The following is a 19,330-nucleotide window of genomic DNA, read 5'->3' as shown; positions in this document are numbered from 1 at the left end:
CTATTGTAATGCATTTATTTGATGATAGATAACTGGCTGATATGAAATATATAGGCAAAAGCATCTATAGGTCTTGTGCATTGTGTTTTAGAGAAAGGACTGGCAGAGGAAAGGATTAGGTTATAGCAACACTATGCAGTAAATTGTCAAGATCTTCAGCCTCATGGTTTTCCCATATATAATAAATCTGTCTGTTTGTATGCTTATGTGGATTAAACTGAAGTCTTCAGTGGCTGTGATATTAACGATAAGGCAGCCTGGACTACAAATGCCCCTTTTCAACAACTCTTCTCAAAGACAGATGTTCTCAGAGGGCTGCTGGTTAAACCTGAAAATGTCTATCAAGATCTAGTTCTTCACCGCCCCCCACCCCTTCTTTCCTTTAAAGAAGAATGCCGATCCTTCGCCTTGGTTTTGGATAACTTGTTGAAGTCCTAACCTTTAGGTGTAGTGTGGGGTTTTTGTTACTGAGAGGCTGTTGGTTCCTCGTTCGAGACTGAAGCAAGAATATTTCACCTGCCTCTGGATCATGGTAACCAACCTGTCATTCATGGGTCTTGGTGCTCTTTTTACTAGAATGCTTTGGAGGTGAGGAGGAACTGTTCTGCATCAACTGTTTGGAAATCATCAGACCACTCCTTGTTTCTGAGATTGTCGTCTCCCATTTTGGTAACAGGATAGATACATGCAAGCCACGTGACACTGTGCGCACATTCACTTTTGGTCAAGTGTGTAACCAGTGAGTATCCAGCCAGCCATGTGATGGGATGTGTGCATGTACCTCAGGGTGGAGGTAGAATGGATGTGCTGATCACGTGAATTTTCTGTCATGCGGTGGAGAGCTTGCTGTGGTCTGTGACCTGCCTAGGACCTGCATCTTTGCTCTGACAAAATCTGGGCACCACAGCCCCCAGTCATTCATTGTTTTATATATTTTATCATGCTCTTATGTATTCATCTTTTCTCTAATGTAAGGCATAAGGTATTTTCATAGGTCACTTTATATGAAAACTGTGTTTTAGGCCTGTAATTAATTCTGATCTGTTTTGAACCTCTGTTTCCTGCATCTTGCCTAGCTCCTGGAAAGACTGTCAGTCATCCACCCCTGAAGAGCCCTTTCCAGATGCCTGTTGTCTCAGTGAAAACACATAATTCATCTCTATATTTCTTTAGCGATATGATCTTAAGTAAGGAATCTGCTTTTTTTACTATGTCTGTATGTTCGTCGATCCCTTCAATGACTTTCTCGGGTCCCTTGGAAACATGGTGCGTGTGACCATGCAACAAGTTACTTGGGAGGCTTTGTGTTGTCCCATCTAGATTGTGTGTAGATACCTTTATTGTTCTTTCAGAAGTTGTAGCGCGGGCCTTTCACAATAAAGCATGCTTTCTTTCATCTGCACTTTCTGCTAAATCGCTTTTTTGCTTCCCTCTGATCACTGCAACATTCTCTTCTGCTTCTTAGATAACAGCTCTCAGCCTGGCTCATTCAGCTTCTGTAAATGTGCTCTGTTAGGCATGTACAAAGAACATGCTGCAAGTAAGGGAGCACGGCTTGAGCTTCTCGGTGCATAATTCACTATACTTTTGAATGTTTAACCAGTTACTGCAGAAACATCCCTCCTAAATCCAGGCCAGACGAAAGCTGCACACAGATACTTTGTATAGTACTTGGTAGTCACACATGTAAGCAAAAGGCAGACCTGAAGAAGCAGAAGAGCGATGCTTAATCTAGTTGCACAGAGTTTGAGATGGAAATGCGTGTCTGTGTTTCAGTCTAGACAGACTTGTAGATGTGTTCCTGACACTTCCAGGAAGACAGAATCTTTGACGAGGTATGCTTCACACTTCAAATAGTGTTTGGTCAAGCGAAGTCTCCTCCCAGTGTAATGTGCTGTCTTTAATAAAGATCTCCCTTATCCATTCCCCTGGATGTTTTGGATACTGGAGGGAGCAGTTAGATGAGTAGAGCTAGGCTAAACAGTTGCTGCCATGAAAGGGAGAGATGTCCCATCTGTCTTCTCATGCTCCTGGATTACCTAACACCACCCCCTTCTGTTGAGTCAGTCAGCATCTTCACTCCTCTGATTGTACCTGCTATACTATAAAATACGCTATAAAATAGAGACTAGTTTTCTTCTAGGTTAGATAATTTGATCAGCTTTAGTAGTCACTTGGGCAATGCTAAACCAAGCATGGAAGTGGAGACACGGTGATGGAGGAGGGAGGAATGGGAGGGAGCAGCTTTTCTTCTGCAGTCAGGCTTATCTTATGGCTCATTGCTAGTGCAAAATGTCATTACTTCTCTGCAGCCTCTCTCTCTCTGCCACTGCCTTGTGTGTCTTGGCCACCTTGTATGTAGTGGCACTCCTCTGCCTGAACAGTGAACTGGTTCATGCAGTGAAACAGAAAACGTTGGTTTGCAGTGCTTTTTTTTCTAGTGTTTGCTGTTGTGTGGGATTTTTTAGTGTCATTTAACTCACTACTAGGGCAGATAAGCAAAATAGAAGCAGCAAGCTAGGAGTAATGTTAGGAAGGACAAACTCCTCTTTCGCGATGCCGAGGTGTTAGTTCAACTCAGCAGCAGGGCCAGAGTGCTAGTAAAGCTACAGGGACGTGCTACAGGGATAAATGGTGTGTGGCGTCATCCCGTCATTGTGTGTGTCCCCCACAGTTTTCAGCCATGGTAGTGCCCAGTGAGCTGCCCATGTAGTCAAAGGAGAGAGCCAGGCAGAGTGATCTCAAGCAATACTAAATCATTCCTTTTGGTCATGGGCTGCAACTGGATGAGCTACAGCCAGCCATAAGGATGCATCATGTTATCATAGAATCATAGAATTGTCAGGGTTGGAAGGGACCTTAAAGATCATCTAGTTCCACCCCCCCCGCCATGGGCAGAGACATCCCCCACTAGATCAGGTTGCTCAGAGCCCCATCCAGCCTGGCCTTAAAAGATTCCAGGGACGGGGCTTCCACCACCTCTCTGGGCAACCTGTGCCAGTGTCTCACCACCCTCATGGTGAAGAACTTCTTCCTAATGTCCAGTCTGAACCGATCCATCTCTAGCTTTAATCCATTCCCCCTAGTCCTATCACTACTTGACATCCTAAAAAGCCCCTCACCAGCTTTCTTGTAGGCCCCCTTGAGATACTGGAAAGCCACAGTAAGGTCTCCTCAGAGTCTTCTTTTCTACAGACTGAACAACCTCAGCTCTCTCAGTCTGTCTGCACAGGAGAGGTGCTCCAGCCCTCTGATCACCCTCATGGCCCTTCTCTGGACACGCTCCAGCACGTCCATATCTTTCTTGTACTGTGGGCTCCAGAACTGGACACACTTCTCACAAGGGTGGAGTAGAGGGGGAGAATCACCTCCCTCGACCTGTTGGCCACACACGTCTTGATGCCACCCAGGACACGATTGGCTTTCTGGGCTGCAAGTGCCCACTGACGGCTCATGTTGAGCTTCTCACCCACCAGCACCCCCAAGTCCTTTTCTTCAGGGCTGCTCTCAAGCCAATCACTGCCCAGCCTATATCAGTGCTTGGGATTGCCCCGACCCAGATGGAGGACCTTGCACTTGGTCTTGTTGAACTTCATGAGGTTGGCCTGGGCCCACCTCTCCAGCCTGTCAAGGTCCCTCTGGATGACATCCATACCCTTCAGGGTGTCAGCTGCCCCACACAGCTTGGTGTCATCAGCAAACTTGCTGAGGGTGCACTCAATGCCACTGTCCGTGTCGGTGACAAAGATGTTGGATAAGACTGGTCTCAGCACTGATCCTTGAGGGACTCCACTTGTCACTGACTTGCATTTGAACGTGTACCCGTTGACAGCCACTCTTTGGGTGTGGCCATCAAGCCAGTTCTTTATCCACCTAACTGACCATCCATCAAATCCATATTTTATCTGCTTGGAGACCAGGATGTCATGTGGGACAGTATCAAAGGCTTTGCTCAGGTCCAAGTAAATGACGTCAGTTGCTCTTCCCTTGTCTATTGATGTTGTGACCTTCTCATGGAAGGCCACCAGGTCTGTCAGGCATGATTTGCCCTTGGTGAAGCCACGTCGACTGTACCCAGTCACCTCTTCGTTATTTTTCTGCCTCAGCAGTGCCTCCAGGAGGATCTGCTCCATGATCTTACTAGGCATGGAGGTGAGACTGACTGGCCTGTAGTTCCCCAGTTCCTCCTTCTTTCCCTTTTTGAAAATGGGGATTATGTTTCCCTTTTTCCAGTCAGTGGGGACTTCACCTGACTGCCATGACTTATGGAATATAATAGAGAGGGGTTTAGCAACCTCATCTGCCAGCTCCCTCAGCACCCGTGGGTGCCCGATATGCGTTTTGTTGCAGAGGGTTTCCTCCTCTCACCGAAGAACTACAGCACACAGTGTGCGATAGCAAATGGACCCGATGTAACAGACTTTCAGCTGCCTGTGATTGCCTTGTTACTGCCTCTTAATGTAGACTAGATATTGGTCTGTTTAACCACTTGAGTGAGACAACGGTTTAGCGATAATTCATGTGCAATATTTGTCTTCTAAGGACTATATAACATCTGCTTAAATAGGATGAGTGCTCTTGATTTTGTAATAACAACTTAGTGTCCCCCTGTAGAACATCAACCCTCTTGCTTTTTACTAGCTGTTCATTTGGGAGTGGAAGAACGAGTTGCAAGGCAACATTGTCGATCCCTAATGTCACATTATTGTCACTTTTCTTCACAGAATCCAACTTGTGTTGCAGTCATGGAGAGTACAGTTATTGTGCATGTTTACCATTAAAAAAGTGTTTTGTTTTTTTTTTAATTCAACAGCCTGGGAATTCCTTTTTATGAAGGCTTGTTCTTCTTTAGCAGGCTGGTTTCATCCTGTCAGATACTAAAATACAAATGTTCCAATATTGTTATGGTGCTATACAGTGGTTTTTATTTACTAAATAAACTTGATATCTTAAAACAATTTCTAGAGTTTGCTATAGGCTGAATTTTCTTTGTTTTACTGGGCATCAATCTGTAGAACTTTGAGCAGCTCAAGGGACTTTGCAGGTTTTTTCTTCAACATAAAATCTCTTGAGAAGGACAAAACTTTAGACCTCAGCGAAAATCAAGATTTAACATGCAGTCAATTCACTCAGAGACAGGGTACTAAGTCTGTATTTGTATTGTCTGGAAAGTTTGTATTACAGCAGTATGAAAACTAGAATTTAATTGGCTAATCTATCACTTTTTATGCAGAGCCAGGGAAGTTTTCCTTGAACCAAGATGGTAATTAAGAGATCTGAGCTTTGTGAATGTACTAGGCCTGGCTATACCGTCTTATTATGTTTAATGGATTTTAAATGACCTTAGTCATCTCACTGCTTCCTCAATTATTCTTTTCTTTTTTAAAAAAACTTGCAGTAATTACAGCTCAGCTATGATCTACTTCCATTTTTCTGCTCAGCTTTTAATACTATAAAATTACTTGATGTCCTGCTTTATTGATGCAAACACTACATTATAGAGTTTCATGAACTGATTTACGAAGGGTTTATTTGTTTATACTTAAAAGCAAAGACCCAACCTTCAGTTGCAGGAAAGAGGCAGAGAGGGTGCCAAATGTTATTTTAAGATATAAAAGCTTTAATTTCACATGTCAGTAAGGATTCTCATTATTCAGCATAGCCAATGTATGATGCTTATAATAAGTTTGGTTGATAGATTGAGTTGTAAATATAATAAGCATACGACATATCTGACCTAGCCTTACTATTTTTTCTCTACTAGTGCCTAAACCAATTACAAAACAGTAAAATGTGAATTTAATGTAGTGAGTCTTTTAGTCAGTATTAAGACAGTGTGGTATAGAGTGAGTAAACTGAGGCAATCCATGTTTAAGAGAAATGCACTTCTCTTAGTGAGCATGGCATTCTAGAGGGTTGATAGGGAACATGCAATTACATTCTTCATAAACCCAGAGGTTAATATTTTGTTCTCTGATGGTGACCAGCTTCTGCAGATCAATCCTTCAGGAACATTGTTTCTGAATTGACAGGGAAGTTCCTCATATGGAAGTTTATTGTATTTATTCATATAGCATCATTTCTATTTTGTGGGAAAATCAAGGCTTTTAAGGAGGATGGAAATGTTTGATTTTTTTTCAGAAAGAAAAAATATATAATTAAATATTTTTTTAAAAAAACAAGCTATTAAGAATAAAACTGTACTTGAAAGGTTAGTGCAGAGTCTTTTGACTCAGCTGTGACTCCTCATTCAAAGAAGTGTGTAGAAGTGGACAATTGTGAGCTCCGTGAACCTGGTGTGCTTGGCGATGTTGGCTCCGTGTCAGTCAGTGTGGTAGAAGCACTTCTGTAGTGAACCCTTGAGCCCTCTAGCAGCCCCTTAGGAAAGCTGGTGAAATGCTGGCTATAGTTCTGTCAATAGTCAGTGTATATTCTTCTAGAAATTTCTTAAAGCTTAATATTCTAACATGTCCGTGAACAGGCATTTTTCCACTGCAGCCTATTACTAGAGAATTCTTTTTAAGTTCTTTGTACATATTTGGCCCTTTCCATAGCTGTACCTCCTCTGGTCACTGCCTGTGCTAAAGAAAGAGCTTACAGCAATTGTCAGGAAGACCTTGCCCTCCAGTGTTAAAATGTTTTGTTTCAGGACATCGAGTATTTACATTATATGTTTGATCTTGCAGGAATTCTTCAATGGGTGAAGCTGATAGATAACTTTGAGGCTGAGTATGAGTATGTCACCAATGAAGGAACAGTGTTCACTTTCAAGACAAACCGCCATTCTCCAAATTACCGGTTAATCAACATTGACTTCAGTGACCCAGAGGAATCCAAATGGAAAGTTCTTGTCCCCGAACATGAAAGAGATGTTCTAGGTAAGAATTCATGTCAAGCAAAAGGCTTTCTATTCTGATTTTTTTCAAGTTAATTTAATAATTAGTCTATCAAATGATCTTCTATAGTTTTTTATTTTTATTTTTTTTTACTGTGGTCAAACTTTGTTTAGGATTTGCAGTTAAAAGATTTGCTGGGACTCGAGATCCGGTATCTCTCTGTCTCTGCCCCTGACTCCAAGGTCTGGCATGGCCATAGTCAAGTTGCTTCATCTGTCCTTGTTTTAATTCTGTTTGTAGGAAACAAGGCGAAAATATTTTCCTACTTCATGTCAGTGTAGTAAATGTTTACTAGACAGTAAGGCATTACAGCAAGAGGAACTTTATAAGCAAAGAAAAGAGAAAGAGCCCAGCACTTGTGTATATACAGTAACTTCTGTCTTTCCTCACTAAGACAAACCTATTTGACTTAAAATCTTGTTTTGCAGGAAATATTAAAAAAAAGTGAATTTCTGTCTGCATCTCACAATGTGCGATTTCTGCCGCAGCCAAGACAGCGTATGCCCTCAGTGTGACGTAAATGGTAGTTCTGAGCATGCCCAGAATTATAGTGACATTGCAAATGACTTGAGTCCAGAATATTGCAGGAATTTTGGTAAACGTAAAAGTAGCAACTTAGAGCTTAGGGAGACACACATCTTTTTCTGAAGATTGTGAATTTTTTGAATCAAGAACCATCCACACCTTAAATGCAATACCTTTCAAGTCCTAAGCAAAGAATAGATAATAGGTGTAAGTGGAAAATTGCTTCCAAGTCTAATTTCTGATGGCGTGCAAATTTGCTGACAGCATGTGAAGCCATGCTTAAACTATGAGGAACAGCGATTTATAAAGTGGGACCAAGTTGAAGAATTGACTTAAGAGATGGTGAGTGTCTAGACAGAGTGGAGCAGAAACGTGTGATTTACATGAAATGTGGTTACTATGTGTGGATTAACCTGAGAAGTGGTTTAGGCAGCCAGAGGAGCTTTGACCAGTGGCTATATAGGCACTGGCTGTATATACTGCTTCCTAGTAAGATAAAAACTGTATCTGCTCTTCACTACCCTGCATTATTTAGCTCAACTACAGTTTTTGTTTCATTCTGAAGCAAAGACATGCTGAGTTCGTGTTTGTGCACATGCAAAGGAAAAAAAAAAGTGCGTGCCAGGCTCCTTTAACAGTTTATACACAACAGCCTCCACTGTACAAACATACCAAGAACTACATTTAGAAAACTGAAAGTTCAGATAAGTGGGTTTGCTTGAGGGCACTGGCCTTCAGACTATAAACACAATAGGCATTCAGCTCTTAAACACTTGAAGGCAAACATTATCATATTAAACCATCAGAGTGACTTTCAGGTGTCTGATGTCATTAAAATTCTACATCATTTGAATGTGAAACCAGAGTAGGTGATAGGTCCACCTCTCTCTCCAGGTTTTTGGAGTGGTGCATAGAGGGATTTAGTCAACAAATTAAAGTGTATCTGTAAAACAATGAGTAATAAGTATATCTTAGTGCTACAGTAAGGTAAGTTTGTTCATCTGCTTCTTTGTTGCAGACACTTGCAAATTAGTGTTGCATCCTCAGCACCAAGATAAGAGAGTTTTATCATGTTCTGGAGGTTGTAGCCCCCAAAAAATTAAAATGCCACACTCTTGCTGACTTCTCGGTGAAGTCAGCAAGCAAGCTAGTCTCTATTTCATGTTGTTTTAATCATTCTACCCTTTCATTTAGAAAGACAGAGTTATAGCAGAAGGCAGTTAATAATTCATTGTCTTGAAAACCTTGCAGTCAAGTGAATTTGATTTTTGCGTGATCCTGAGATTACAGTGTAATGAAATGCCTTCTGCAAAAGCTGGGACAGCCATGATTCAAAGGGTAAATGAGTATTGCTGCTTTTGCAATCTTGCATATGTGTGGGAGTGACTCTTTACCAAGATGTAATTAGCTGTATTAGAAATTCTTTATGTAGTTAGTGATGCTCCAGGTCACAAATGTGTTTTCCTGGATATAGATACTCAGCTCAGGAATCTCTGGTGTGACCTGCCTAGTGGCCCTGACTGCCTTCATTTCTGTGTGTTAACTTAAATTCAGTTTCATAAAAGCTGCAGCATGCACGTGAAGAAATAAATTTATTTATGAATAATGAATTCAGATTTAAGAGTTATGAAGCTCTGCCAGTGTCCATCAATGGTAAAAAGAGAAATTTCACAAAGTATCATAGCTAATGTAATCTAACCAAGAAACAAACATGCATGCCTACAAGGTGGTGTGAATGTTAGTTCGTTTCTTCAGCGTATTCTTCAAGGTAGACTTTTTTATTGACTTTGACCTTTTTGTTTTCAGAACTGTTTATAAATGAGCTAATTTTGGAAATACAGGGAAAAAATCAAACATTTCTGCAATGAGGTTGTACACACGCCTCATTTTACAACTCTCAGCAGGGATTTCACACAGAGTTGAGGTAAATTTAGGACTCTACTCCATGAGCTGAGAGGAAGAAATAAGTGACAGCTATTCTAAAATGAAATTTGAGAGGGGCCTCAGAACATATTGGAGTGTGATGAGACTCATTTCCTCCCCTTTGGAGTGTGTTTATAAAGTGTTACTTTAATTTTCAGGGACTCTAAAATAGAACCATAGTAGAGACTCATATCTAACATTGAACTAGTTCTTTAAATGACCACACAGGTGCAAGTAGGTGTGCTGGATTGGTTAAAAGGCAGCTATGAAACTGTAAATGCAGAGACTGCGACCCTAGTTCTAAGACATAAAATAAACTTACTGGTTTTAGAAGGTTAATTGATTTTGAGAACTGTGACATCTTCCCCACCCCAAAAGTGACAGATACTGGTAGCTCAGGGCAACTTGAGACTAGCATTTACGTCCAGCCCTGTATTTGGGATAGTGGAAAGAAAACCAGAATAGATCTCCTGAGTAAGGAGGGCTGTGAAAGAAGACAAATTCCTGAATGTGTCATAGATTGTCATCATTTTGCTGAGTTTTTCAAATTCTAACAACTAGTAGTAGGTATAAAGTGGAAAACATTTTATTAAAAGAATCCTTTTTATTCATGATGCAGAGTTGACCATTGAACTAAGACTCGTTGATTAAGAATTGCCGAGAATAAAACTGTCTACTTTGCTTTAAATCGGTCTAATGCCACAATCCCATACACTCCTTCTGTATCAAGGACATTCTGCCTGATACACATTCCAGGATAGAGGAGAATCATTTGATGGGACAGTGTCGCTATTCTTTTTTCTTTTAAGCATTGAGTTCCCAGCCTTCACTTTCTGCACAAAAAACTTATTCCAGTAGTGAGCATGTCTGCATATTCCCTGCCATGTGTTTATTTTGTTTGTATTTCTTTTCATGATATCTTTTCTGGAAATGAAGCATATCTGTTCTACTTACCTGAAGATTAGAGACAAATCGCTGGACATGTTTAAAAAACGGTTGGATCTGACACTTCAGGAGATGGTTTAGTATTAGGGTGGTGTAAGGCTGTAGCTTAAAGGTCCTTTCCAACCTTTATGATTCTATGAGATAAGTGTTCTTGAACAGTTCCTCGAATCTCAGTTGACCATTTTACCAGCAGGGGTAAAACTAGCAATGCTGCTGTACCCTGTACACACCAGTGTATGTCAAAGGCTTCCCTTCCCTCAACTACAGTGTGCACTCCAAGTGAAAATAGTATTTTTCTTCATACCTGGAGCCTGCTAGCTAATTCATAAATGCCTAGGAATTTGGGAAAGGGAGTTACTGCAACTGCAGTGTATCTTTTGGCATTATAGTGAAACCAGGAGGCAAAGTCTGGAAAGAATACTGTGAAATTGTTGATCCTGAATGACAAGGTTGTGCATGGATATGAGTAATCCCTCATCTCAGCCATCGGGAAGCTTGTGTGCTCTTTTACCCTGTGGTGTTTCTCAGAGGATTCATAGCTTTACACGCTTGAGTTTTGCTCGTGAAGAGGGGGCATGAATGATTGTGTGACTTCTGAGGAGCAGTTGCGTGACCTTCTGTGTATAGCCCAGACAAACGCATGCTGTGGAGACGGCTAGTGCAGAGGTGTGGCAGAAAGGAGGAAACTGTCTCCAACACGAATGACCAGTCTGATAAGCCTCTACTTTGAAATGAAGGGAAAAAAAACCCAAACAAACTGCCAACAACCAAACCAACTGGAATGTGACTTAGGTCCAGTCTTTCCCAGCAACAAAAAGCACCCTTTAAGATCTGGCCACGCCAGATGCGTGTCCCTGAGTGAAAGTTTTATTTCGCTTGCCTGGTAGGGCTTTTGTGGCTCTGTTTAACTCTGTTTGCCATGGAAAATCTGCATCATTCACAGGTGACTGAAACCTGTACGTTACTTAAGGAAGCATTAGTCTTGATATTTGCAGCTTCAAAAGGAGATTTGCTTCTCCCCGCTCCGTCTCTCAGTTGTGTGTCTCGTACGTAGAACATGCAGGGTGTAAAATCTTTGTCTTGTTGATCTGGCTTGAGCTTTTCCATTAATTTACACATGGCAGGCTGTCACTGAGAATGGGATCTAAGAGGAGACATATGCTTTCTTGTGAGCCTCATCAACATTTACTCACGTGTTTGAGAATGATTCATATTTTATTCTGTAAATTGCCCATGCTTTGCTTGCAAGTCTACCCACAAGTAGCCTTGAGGGGTGGTTACGGGTCACTGTATTTGAGATCAGCATGGATACGTGTTAATCTGCAGAGACACTGAAGATGATAGCCACTGTCTGTGATGACCAAAGAAATCCAAATGATCTGCCAGCTCTGTTTTCCACCTGAAACTCTGACAGTCCATTGAAATATAGTCATTATTTGTTGAGTGGATGCACAAGCGCATTCTGCAGCAAATAGCTCAGCAGTTTTCTGCTGAAGACTTACAGCTACCTAGCTCTTGTAGCTTGGCATGTTCTTCTCCATCAACATTGCAGCCTGCATCTATCAAAGCACGTTTGCACAGTCAAACACTTAACATGCTGTAGCTCCTGCTGCAGAAATTAAAGGTCAGAACTGTCATAAGTAATTAAGGTTAGTGGCACAGATATTTGGTGTGATGATTCAACCTGTTTTTTTCCTGAAACATTTCAAAAGTTGTTCATAGGAGTGTTGCAGGTGCCAGGTTAGTGGCATGCCTTTGCTACTAATCAAAGCTGTCATAATAAAAGCCTTTTTGCAAAGTAGCTGTATTTGAATTTTTAAAAGGTTGAATGAGAACCTCTGGAGCTCAATTTTCTAAGACTTGGTAAGAAGTATAATTTCTCTAGCCCAAGTTTAGCTACTGAGGAATCATGTGTAACCTATTGTAGTCATCAAGTGGTCACTGTCATTTTCAGAGAGAAATGGGCAGTACTAAGGGTAATTCTTCTCGTGCGCTTTCAGTACCTATGAGTGCCTCCAAGCATGTCCATTTCTCTCTTGTGCCACAGCCAAGAGGCTTAGGTTGGAAGAGGCAACCTCTATGGTTTTTGTTTGGTAAAATAAATCCTTTGCCTGATAAGTATTGTATGTAGATGGATTGGAGAACAATTGCTGACTTTAGATTTAAACGTGAGAATAACTACTCTGTTCATTGGTATTAACTGAAAATAAACTGACCCTATACATTGGAGAGGTCTCAGATGATTAAGTTTTTTTTTTTAAAAAAAAAATCCACAACAAACCACTTGTGTGTGTGAAACTGCTCAGCAAGCAATTCACAGTATCCCGAAAGAGGGTATCATTGGGTGAACCACGTTCTAGAGGTGCCTGTTTCTTCCTGTTGTCTGTAAAGTTAGCCTGCAGCAGTGGTGTCGGTCTTAACTTTTAGACATGTTAAGGTCTGCAGGCCCTCAAGCTGAAAAGCTTCCAGGAAGCAGAGAGGCACACAGGGCATGCTCTGCAAAGTGTGTGCAAAACCAGGAAGGCTGACTATTAATGCAACCAACTTGACAGTATCTGCAGTTGTCAGTGCCAAGCATGGGAGTAACAGAGACTCCTCTTGTAGCTTGCAGTTCAAAAAATAGCTCTTGTTAATAATTCAGCATTCTTTTAACTTGCCGTGTATACAAGTGTTGGTTCTTAGTGTCTTCTTTGTTTCTTCTGCTCTTCCAAGTCTGCTTCAGTGTTTTGCTCTGCTTTGGTTTTTGCATTTCTTTGTAGCTTCCATTACTTTAAGTTTTGAAGGCAGTTAGCAGTGCACCAAAACCTGTTATAATATAGGTATTGTACACAGAAGCTTTGTTCCTAAGTCTTATGAGGTGTTTTTAACACATTCTATATTGTCTTCCCATCTGTTACCTTCACCTTGGTGAAAGCATCTAATTTGTAAACCGAAGAGGTGAGGGAGAATTAATATTGCTGCTTCCTAGGGAAGTTCTTCAATAGGAGGAATTCCCACATAAGACAGCGGCCTTATCTCTGGGCTTTTTAAATCTTTCTAAATAAAGAGTAATATCTCTTTGTAATATGTAAGTCAAAGTAATAATGTACTTCGACTTTTAATGAAGACATCCATTAAACCGCAGTGTTTCATCAAGTGATTAGTGAGGAATTAAGGGTCATCACAATTTAATTTTAAAATAAAGATTTCTTAAGTAGTATTTTTGCTGAAGCAGACCTACATATTATATATGTTTGAAGTTGACTTGAGAGCATCTCTAATCCTTTTTGTGAAACTTCTAAGTGTTAGGAATTTTCAGGAGTAAAATTGGACGTTTTAGTTACAGATGTTACTGAAAATATCGGTGAAGTTCATGGGATCTCATACTTACTGCAGAGCTGTTAATTCCACAGGGAAAAGTGGTGTTACTGTAGGAATGCTATTGTTTTTAGTTTATATTTTGTGCTTATAAACTAGTTAAATGAATGTTGGCAGATTAACACAGTGACAATGCAATAAATATTTTAAATTACTGCATTTTCTCCTTGTTCATACAACTATGGTTTTATATTTCAAAATATGTAGTTGGATATAACAACTAAACTTACAAAGCCTCACTTAAGAAATTTAAGTCACTTCAGAGCTAAAATTGCACATCAATTACTAATTTATAGACAGTGGTATGTTGTGCTGTATCTTGTTATTTCAGGTCATGGCTTCATGGTTGAAATTTCAATTAGTGTTGTACTCTGGGGCTTCGCTTAGAAAATTCCCAAATTTAGGCCAGAAGCTCTTGATAGAGTCAGAAAATCTGAAGGTAAAAAAAAAAAAAAAGTCACTGGTGGTCTTTGGGAAGAGTAGTAAGGTTTATTTTGATGCTTATGTAAGACAAATTCATAAGGCTAGAAAGTCAGACTAGTTTTAAATTTCACTGGTCCTTCAGGAACAAGCTAAAAAGAAAGTAAAATCTGTTGAGCTATTAGGATTTGAAGGTCTTTGAGCTCTGCGGGGTCATGACAGACCTTAACTGTATGTAAGTGCAGAGACTGGTAAAGAAGCTAATTGTTACAGAACGATGAGTTCTTACCTTCAATTCAGAAAGAATTTAGATTTCCAGTCTGACTTGTCAGGGGAGAAGTTGCACATATATAGTAGGAAGAGGACAAGAATCACTGCCTCACCTAGTCCTACAAATAAGAACATGTCTATCATTCCCTCTTTGCAGATATTTTTTCTTGACTTTTAACATTGTCTGTACTTTGTTTGTATTTGATTTGTGAATTAATGAGAAGTGGAAACACTTTTGTTGCAAAGTAGGGTAGCCAGTTTCATACATGACAGAAATACTAAGAGAGACGAAGGCGTTTCAGTCTTTTTTTCTGCCTGCATGAGTAAATAAATAGATGTGTCGCTAAACGCCTAAAGCCAGTGGTCCAAGAGACAGAAGAGAGTGTGTTATGTGATACATTCTGGGTGAACGGAAGCAGTTCTGAACTTCACAGATGGGGATAGAAGTGAGACGGTCAGTAGAACTGTGGGGATTTTTTGTGGAAATTGCCAGCCCAGACTTTATTTTGTGTTTAATCAGCTTGGATTTCCTAAAGTCCAATTGAAAAATTAGCATTCTCTTAAAAAGCTCACATATCTCTGGTAATTCTTCTGTGGAGCAAACTCAGAATATGAAAGGTTCTGTGAAGCAGAAGCTCTCGTTTCTGCACAGCTGCACAGCTGAGGTGGGCAGCTCCACAGGGACCCCGGCGCTGCCAGGAGAGGTGTAAAGGAAATGAACATTTTGCTCCTGGGTCCTTTTGCCTTATTGAGTTCACTGTACTGCATCCTCTTCCTACTACCTTACAGTCCAAAGAGTGCTGTTTAACAACGTTAGCTTTGTGAATAAACATGTTGCGTTTTTTTCGATGGCATGCCATGGACGTCACCTCGGAATGACCCTTTTCTTACACCTGGTAGACCTTGCTTATGAGAACAGCTTCTGAATACCTAGGCAGGAAAAACAAGATGAATAGCAGTCTAGGTTCTATACTTTAATGTGCAATACAGGATCACATGTCTTCTGGTTCTTATTAGTTTAGCTTGAGTCTAAATCATAATGATTGTTTTGATTTTCATGCATTTCCAGAAGTGTTGCTGGCAAAGATTGGTGTTTTGTTTGGGTTTTGCACTGAAATATGTGATATTTAAGATCTATTGTATTGATCTATAACCACCTCAGATGCATAATCATTTTGGTTAAGCAATTCTTTATTCCTATGCCTGCATAAATTAGCTTTAAGTGGTATGGTTAATGTATTTCCAAAAAAAATGTCAGCCTTTACTTTTGGGTACACTTTTTGTTTCAGAAGGCAGATGACTTCTAAAGATGTAAGAGTTAAATTCAACATCTGTGGAAATATTGGTGCATGTATTTAGGTATGCTAACGCATTTTAGAATCAGATTATATCTGATTTTTTTCTTTCTTATAATTTTTTTTACTATCTTTTCTGTGGCTTTGTTTTTCTTTTTCACATTCCACAGAATGGGTTGCTTGTGTGAGGTCCAACTTCCTGGTTTTGTGCTATCTGCACGATGTGAAGAATATCCTGCAACTTCATGACTTAGCTACTGGTGCACATCTCAAGACTTTTCCCCTAGAGGTTGGCAGTATTGTTGGTTATAGTGGCCAAAAGAAGGACACTGAAATATTCTATCAGTTTACTTCCTTTTTATCTCCAGGTAAGACTTTTTTCCTTAGTTATTATTCCTTTTCCTGGGAACTATATTTTTCTTGGTTTCTGTTGTTTAGTATTTATTAGGTATGTTTAGGATGCATATAAAACTGCTTCCTCGCATGTAGTAAGTAGTGGTTTTGCACTTCAAAATGTACCAGTCCTTGATTCATGAAACTTAAATAATACACCTACTTGAGAGACCTGCGTGGAGAAGTTACTCAATACTGGTTTGTACTAGAGATGAAATTGTAACTTTCTCACAGCTCTTGATTCATGCACCAAGATATGTTTAGAAACTCCATTGCAGACAATTGTTAATGTGTTTAATGTGATTTTCATCAGAATTTAGAATGTCAATAAAAGTCACAAGAATTCTTTTTCTGACACCTTTATGATTCATTTATGTCTAGCCTCTTAAGCACGTCCTTGCTGTCTGCCCTTACAGCACTTGGCATTACTGGATTGCTGTAGGAATACTCTTTGTACGATACTGCAAAGCTAAGAGCTTTATGTGATAAATGTGTGGCACACCAGTAAGAATTCTAGGATTTTGAATAGGAAGGGGGGAGTCTCTGCACAAGTGTCAAGTTAGTATATGACAATAAAATTTATTTGCTGTTATGGGTCACTTCCATCTTTCTTTCCCAAACAATCAATAGTTAGTAAAGGACAGCAGTTGAATATGGAGAAGGTAGATAGGCTCCAGAAGCTTTATTCTTCCAGGTTTGTGAGTGATCATTGATTGTAAGATGATGAAAAATGTTCATATAGTATCTGCTGTATATTTTTGCTGTTTCAGTTAGAGCACAGCCACGTTGCAAAATGGCCGTATAATGGTTTTGATAGGTTTGCTGATTTTGCTAGGAAGATTTGTGTCAAATTATCAAAATTGTTTTTCAGGCTTAGCAGATAAGTGTGATGAAATTCCTATAACCTTACTGTTTACGTAATAGTATGTGTCCAGTTCCTCTTGACTAAACTTTTAAACAACATTTAGATCATTGCAGACATTGCAACTGGAGAAGAGCTCAAGGACACTTACATTTACCTCTAACTTCATCCCAACTTGATGAGTTCACATGCTCACATCCCACATCATGGGCCAGATGCAGCCCCCTCCACACCCCTGCCCCTGGGCTGCAATGTCAGCCCCAGTCAACATTGTGCTCTTGTTCTGACTAAAAGCCCGGCATGCTGGGACAATGTGACACTTCCTGAACTTGTCTACTGGAGCAGTGAGTTGAGACAACCTGGTACTCTCTTGTCTTGGGTACAGGTACAGTGGATTAGGACGTTTAGGCACTTCCTAACAGCACTTGAAGCTCCTATTGCCTGAGGAAACGTACTCAGAGCTCCTCCTGCCGAGTTCTGCAGTCTGCTCTGAAGGGTGCCAAGATTGCCTGGCAAGAAGAATGGTCACAGTGAAAAAGTACTGACCAAAGTCAATCATCTTATGACCCCCTAAGTACCAATCCTAAGTGAGCTTCTTTGAGCTCTCTTGGGATCACAGTGGGCTGTGACCCAGTATCTCCCCCTGAGCTGGGATGCCTCTAGGTAGACTTTTGCCAGGTTCAAGGTAGTGTTTGTGGCATAACACTGATTGTCCACTGGTAGGTGCTGATGAGAAATAAGGGGTAAAAGACTCCTAGTCTTTAGTCCACTGGTAAATGCCAATGAAGGAAAAGTGAATAATTCCCTATAATTGGTTTCTCACAAGGTTTCAAAAATCACTGGGTATCAAAAATTACTATAATCTGCAGAGGAAGAAACATCTCAATCATAGGATAACCTCTATACCTCTGTGTGAGTGCACGCGATTTGACTTTGTTGAATCTTTAGCTAAGTCAGTCTGATTATAGCAGATTGTTGATTACTGATAAAGTATTGCTTGAAAATAATACAGTCTAGTCTTATGATTTATTATGTAAGTGCCTCAAAGCTATACAAGACCCATAATACCAGGTTAAATCAATACCACTGAAATGTCTGTACCTAATTCCTTGAGACATAAACCATTGACAAAGTCTGAGACTAAGATTGCATCTAGCTGCACTTAGACTCCTCTCTGCGGAGTTTAGAAAGCAAGAGGGTCCATTCCGAACCTTGTGACTTAATAGGAAGAGCCTCCCTTACCCTTTTCATCCCCAATCTCTATGTAAATCATTCTAGCCCAATTCTGATTTGATCTTCCACATTTCTTCCATGTAGTGAACCTTGCCATAGAACTTGTTAAGACACACTTTTACAAATTCATATTAAAAGTCACTTTTGCTAATATCTTTGATGGTGATTCTTTAAGTGACCTAAATCTCACTCCACTGTGACAAATTGATGTAGTCAGCAGGGTCTGCTGATGCCACGACATGTGATATAAGTGATTTAAAACACTTATCTGTGACTGCTGGTCTTAAAAGCCTGCACTGTTCGTCTCAGCTGAGGCAGCAGTCTCTGCAGCTGCTGAACATGTGGAAGGGAAGAGCCTGGAGATCAGTTTTAGCCTGTGGTTTGCCAACCAGGCAGCAGTGGCTGCTCTCTTTGCCTGCTAGTGGCTCAGGAAGACCTTTTTTTCTCCCTTTCATCCCTGTGCATAGCACTTACAGAGAATTTGCCATGGTGTAGCTCTATTAACTGGGACAGAGCGACCTGGTATCTAGAAGAAAGAGGAATGGAAGGAATGGAGCTAGACTGTATGGGAATAAGGAAAGGAGGAGGAAAGCAGACCAGAGAGGTCTGCTTGCAACTTCCATTTGCCCTATCAGTGGAATAATCAGGCAAAAGGTATGTGATTGGTCCTACTTTACTATTAGAAATCAATACAATTTACACTTGTATTGAGTTGCACTGTTTTATGTTTGTGGGGTTTTTTTCTAATGAGTAACAAATTATCATGTACTGGTCTTAAATACCTATAACAAAAGTAACAGTAAACATATATGAAATAATGAATAAAGCAGTTTTAACACCATCGATGCTGTCACCATAAAAATAATTGTCGCTATTCCCTGAAAAATATGCTTATCCCTGCTGTCCACTCCAGTCAGACACTTAGGTGAGCACTCCAGCGTTTTGCATTTAATTAGCAGCCAGCAAAAGAGCCCAGTCCCCAGCATTACTGTGTTTTGGGACATTAACCACCATGCCACTAAAAATACAACAAGTTGTGCGGTCCTAGGAGTTCAGTTGCATTTGCTGTAATAGTTTGATTGACTCCCGTAATGCAGTCTTATGACTGTGCTTATACCTCATCATGTGGTTTCCTAATAAGCAGCTGCTCTGCCTGCTCTGTGTGTGGTGATTGCCAATACATGATCCAGCTCGGGCAGCTGCATATATGT

General features: G+C 40.4%; 1 protein-coding gene across 1 annotated transcript in view; it reads left to right on the top strand.

Moving 5' to 3' along the window:
- Window positions 1-4,334: 4,334 nt before the first annotated feature.
- Window positions 4,335-19,330, top strand: part of LOC104275773 (prolyl endopeptidase-like) — a gene marked incomplete at its 3' end in the record, with an annotated part of 36,616 nt that continues 21,620 nt past the window's right edge. The window contains exons 1-3 of the mRNA XM_009871817.1: window positions 4,335-4,412; window positions 6,650-6,878; window positions 15,802-15,999. Of these exons, the coding sequence (XP_009870119.1) occupies window positions 4,335-4,412; window positions 6,650-6,878; window positions 15,802-15,999 (505 nt within the window). The remainder of the gene's footprint in view (window positions 4,413-6,649; window positions 6,879-15,801; window positions 16,000-19,330) is intronic.

The sequence above is a fragment of the Apaloderma vittatum genome, unplaced genomic scaffold (assembly GCF_000703405.1).
Source record: "Apaloderma vittatum isolate BGI_N311 unplaced genomic scaffold, ASM70340v1 scaffold20956, whole genome shotgun sequence".
NCBI lineage: Eukaryota > Metazoa > Chordata > Aves > Trogoniformes > Trogonidae > Apaloderma > Apaloderma vittatum.
This window is presented reverse-complemented; position numbering and strand designations above follow the sequence as displayed.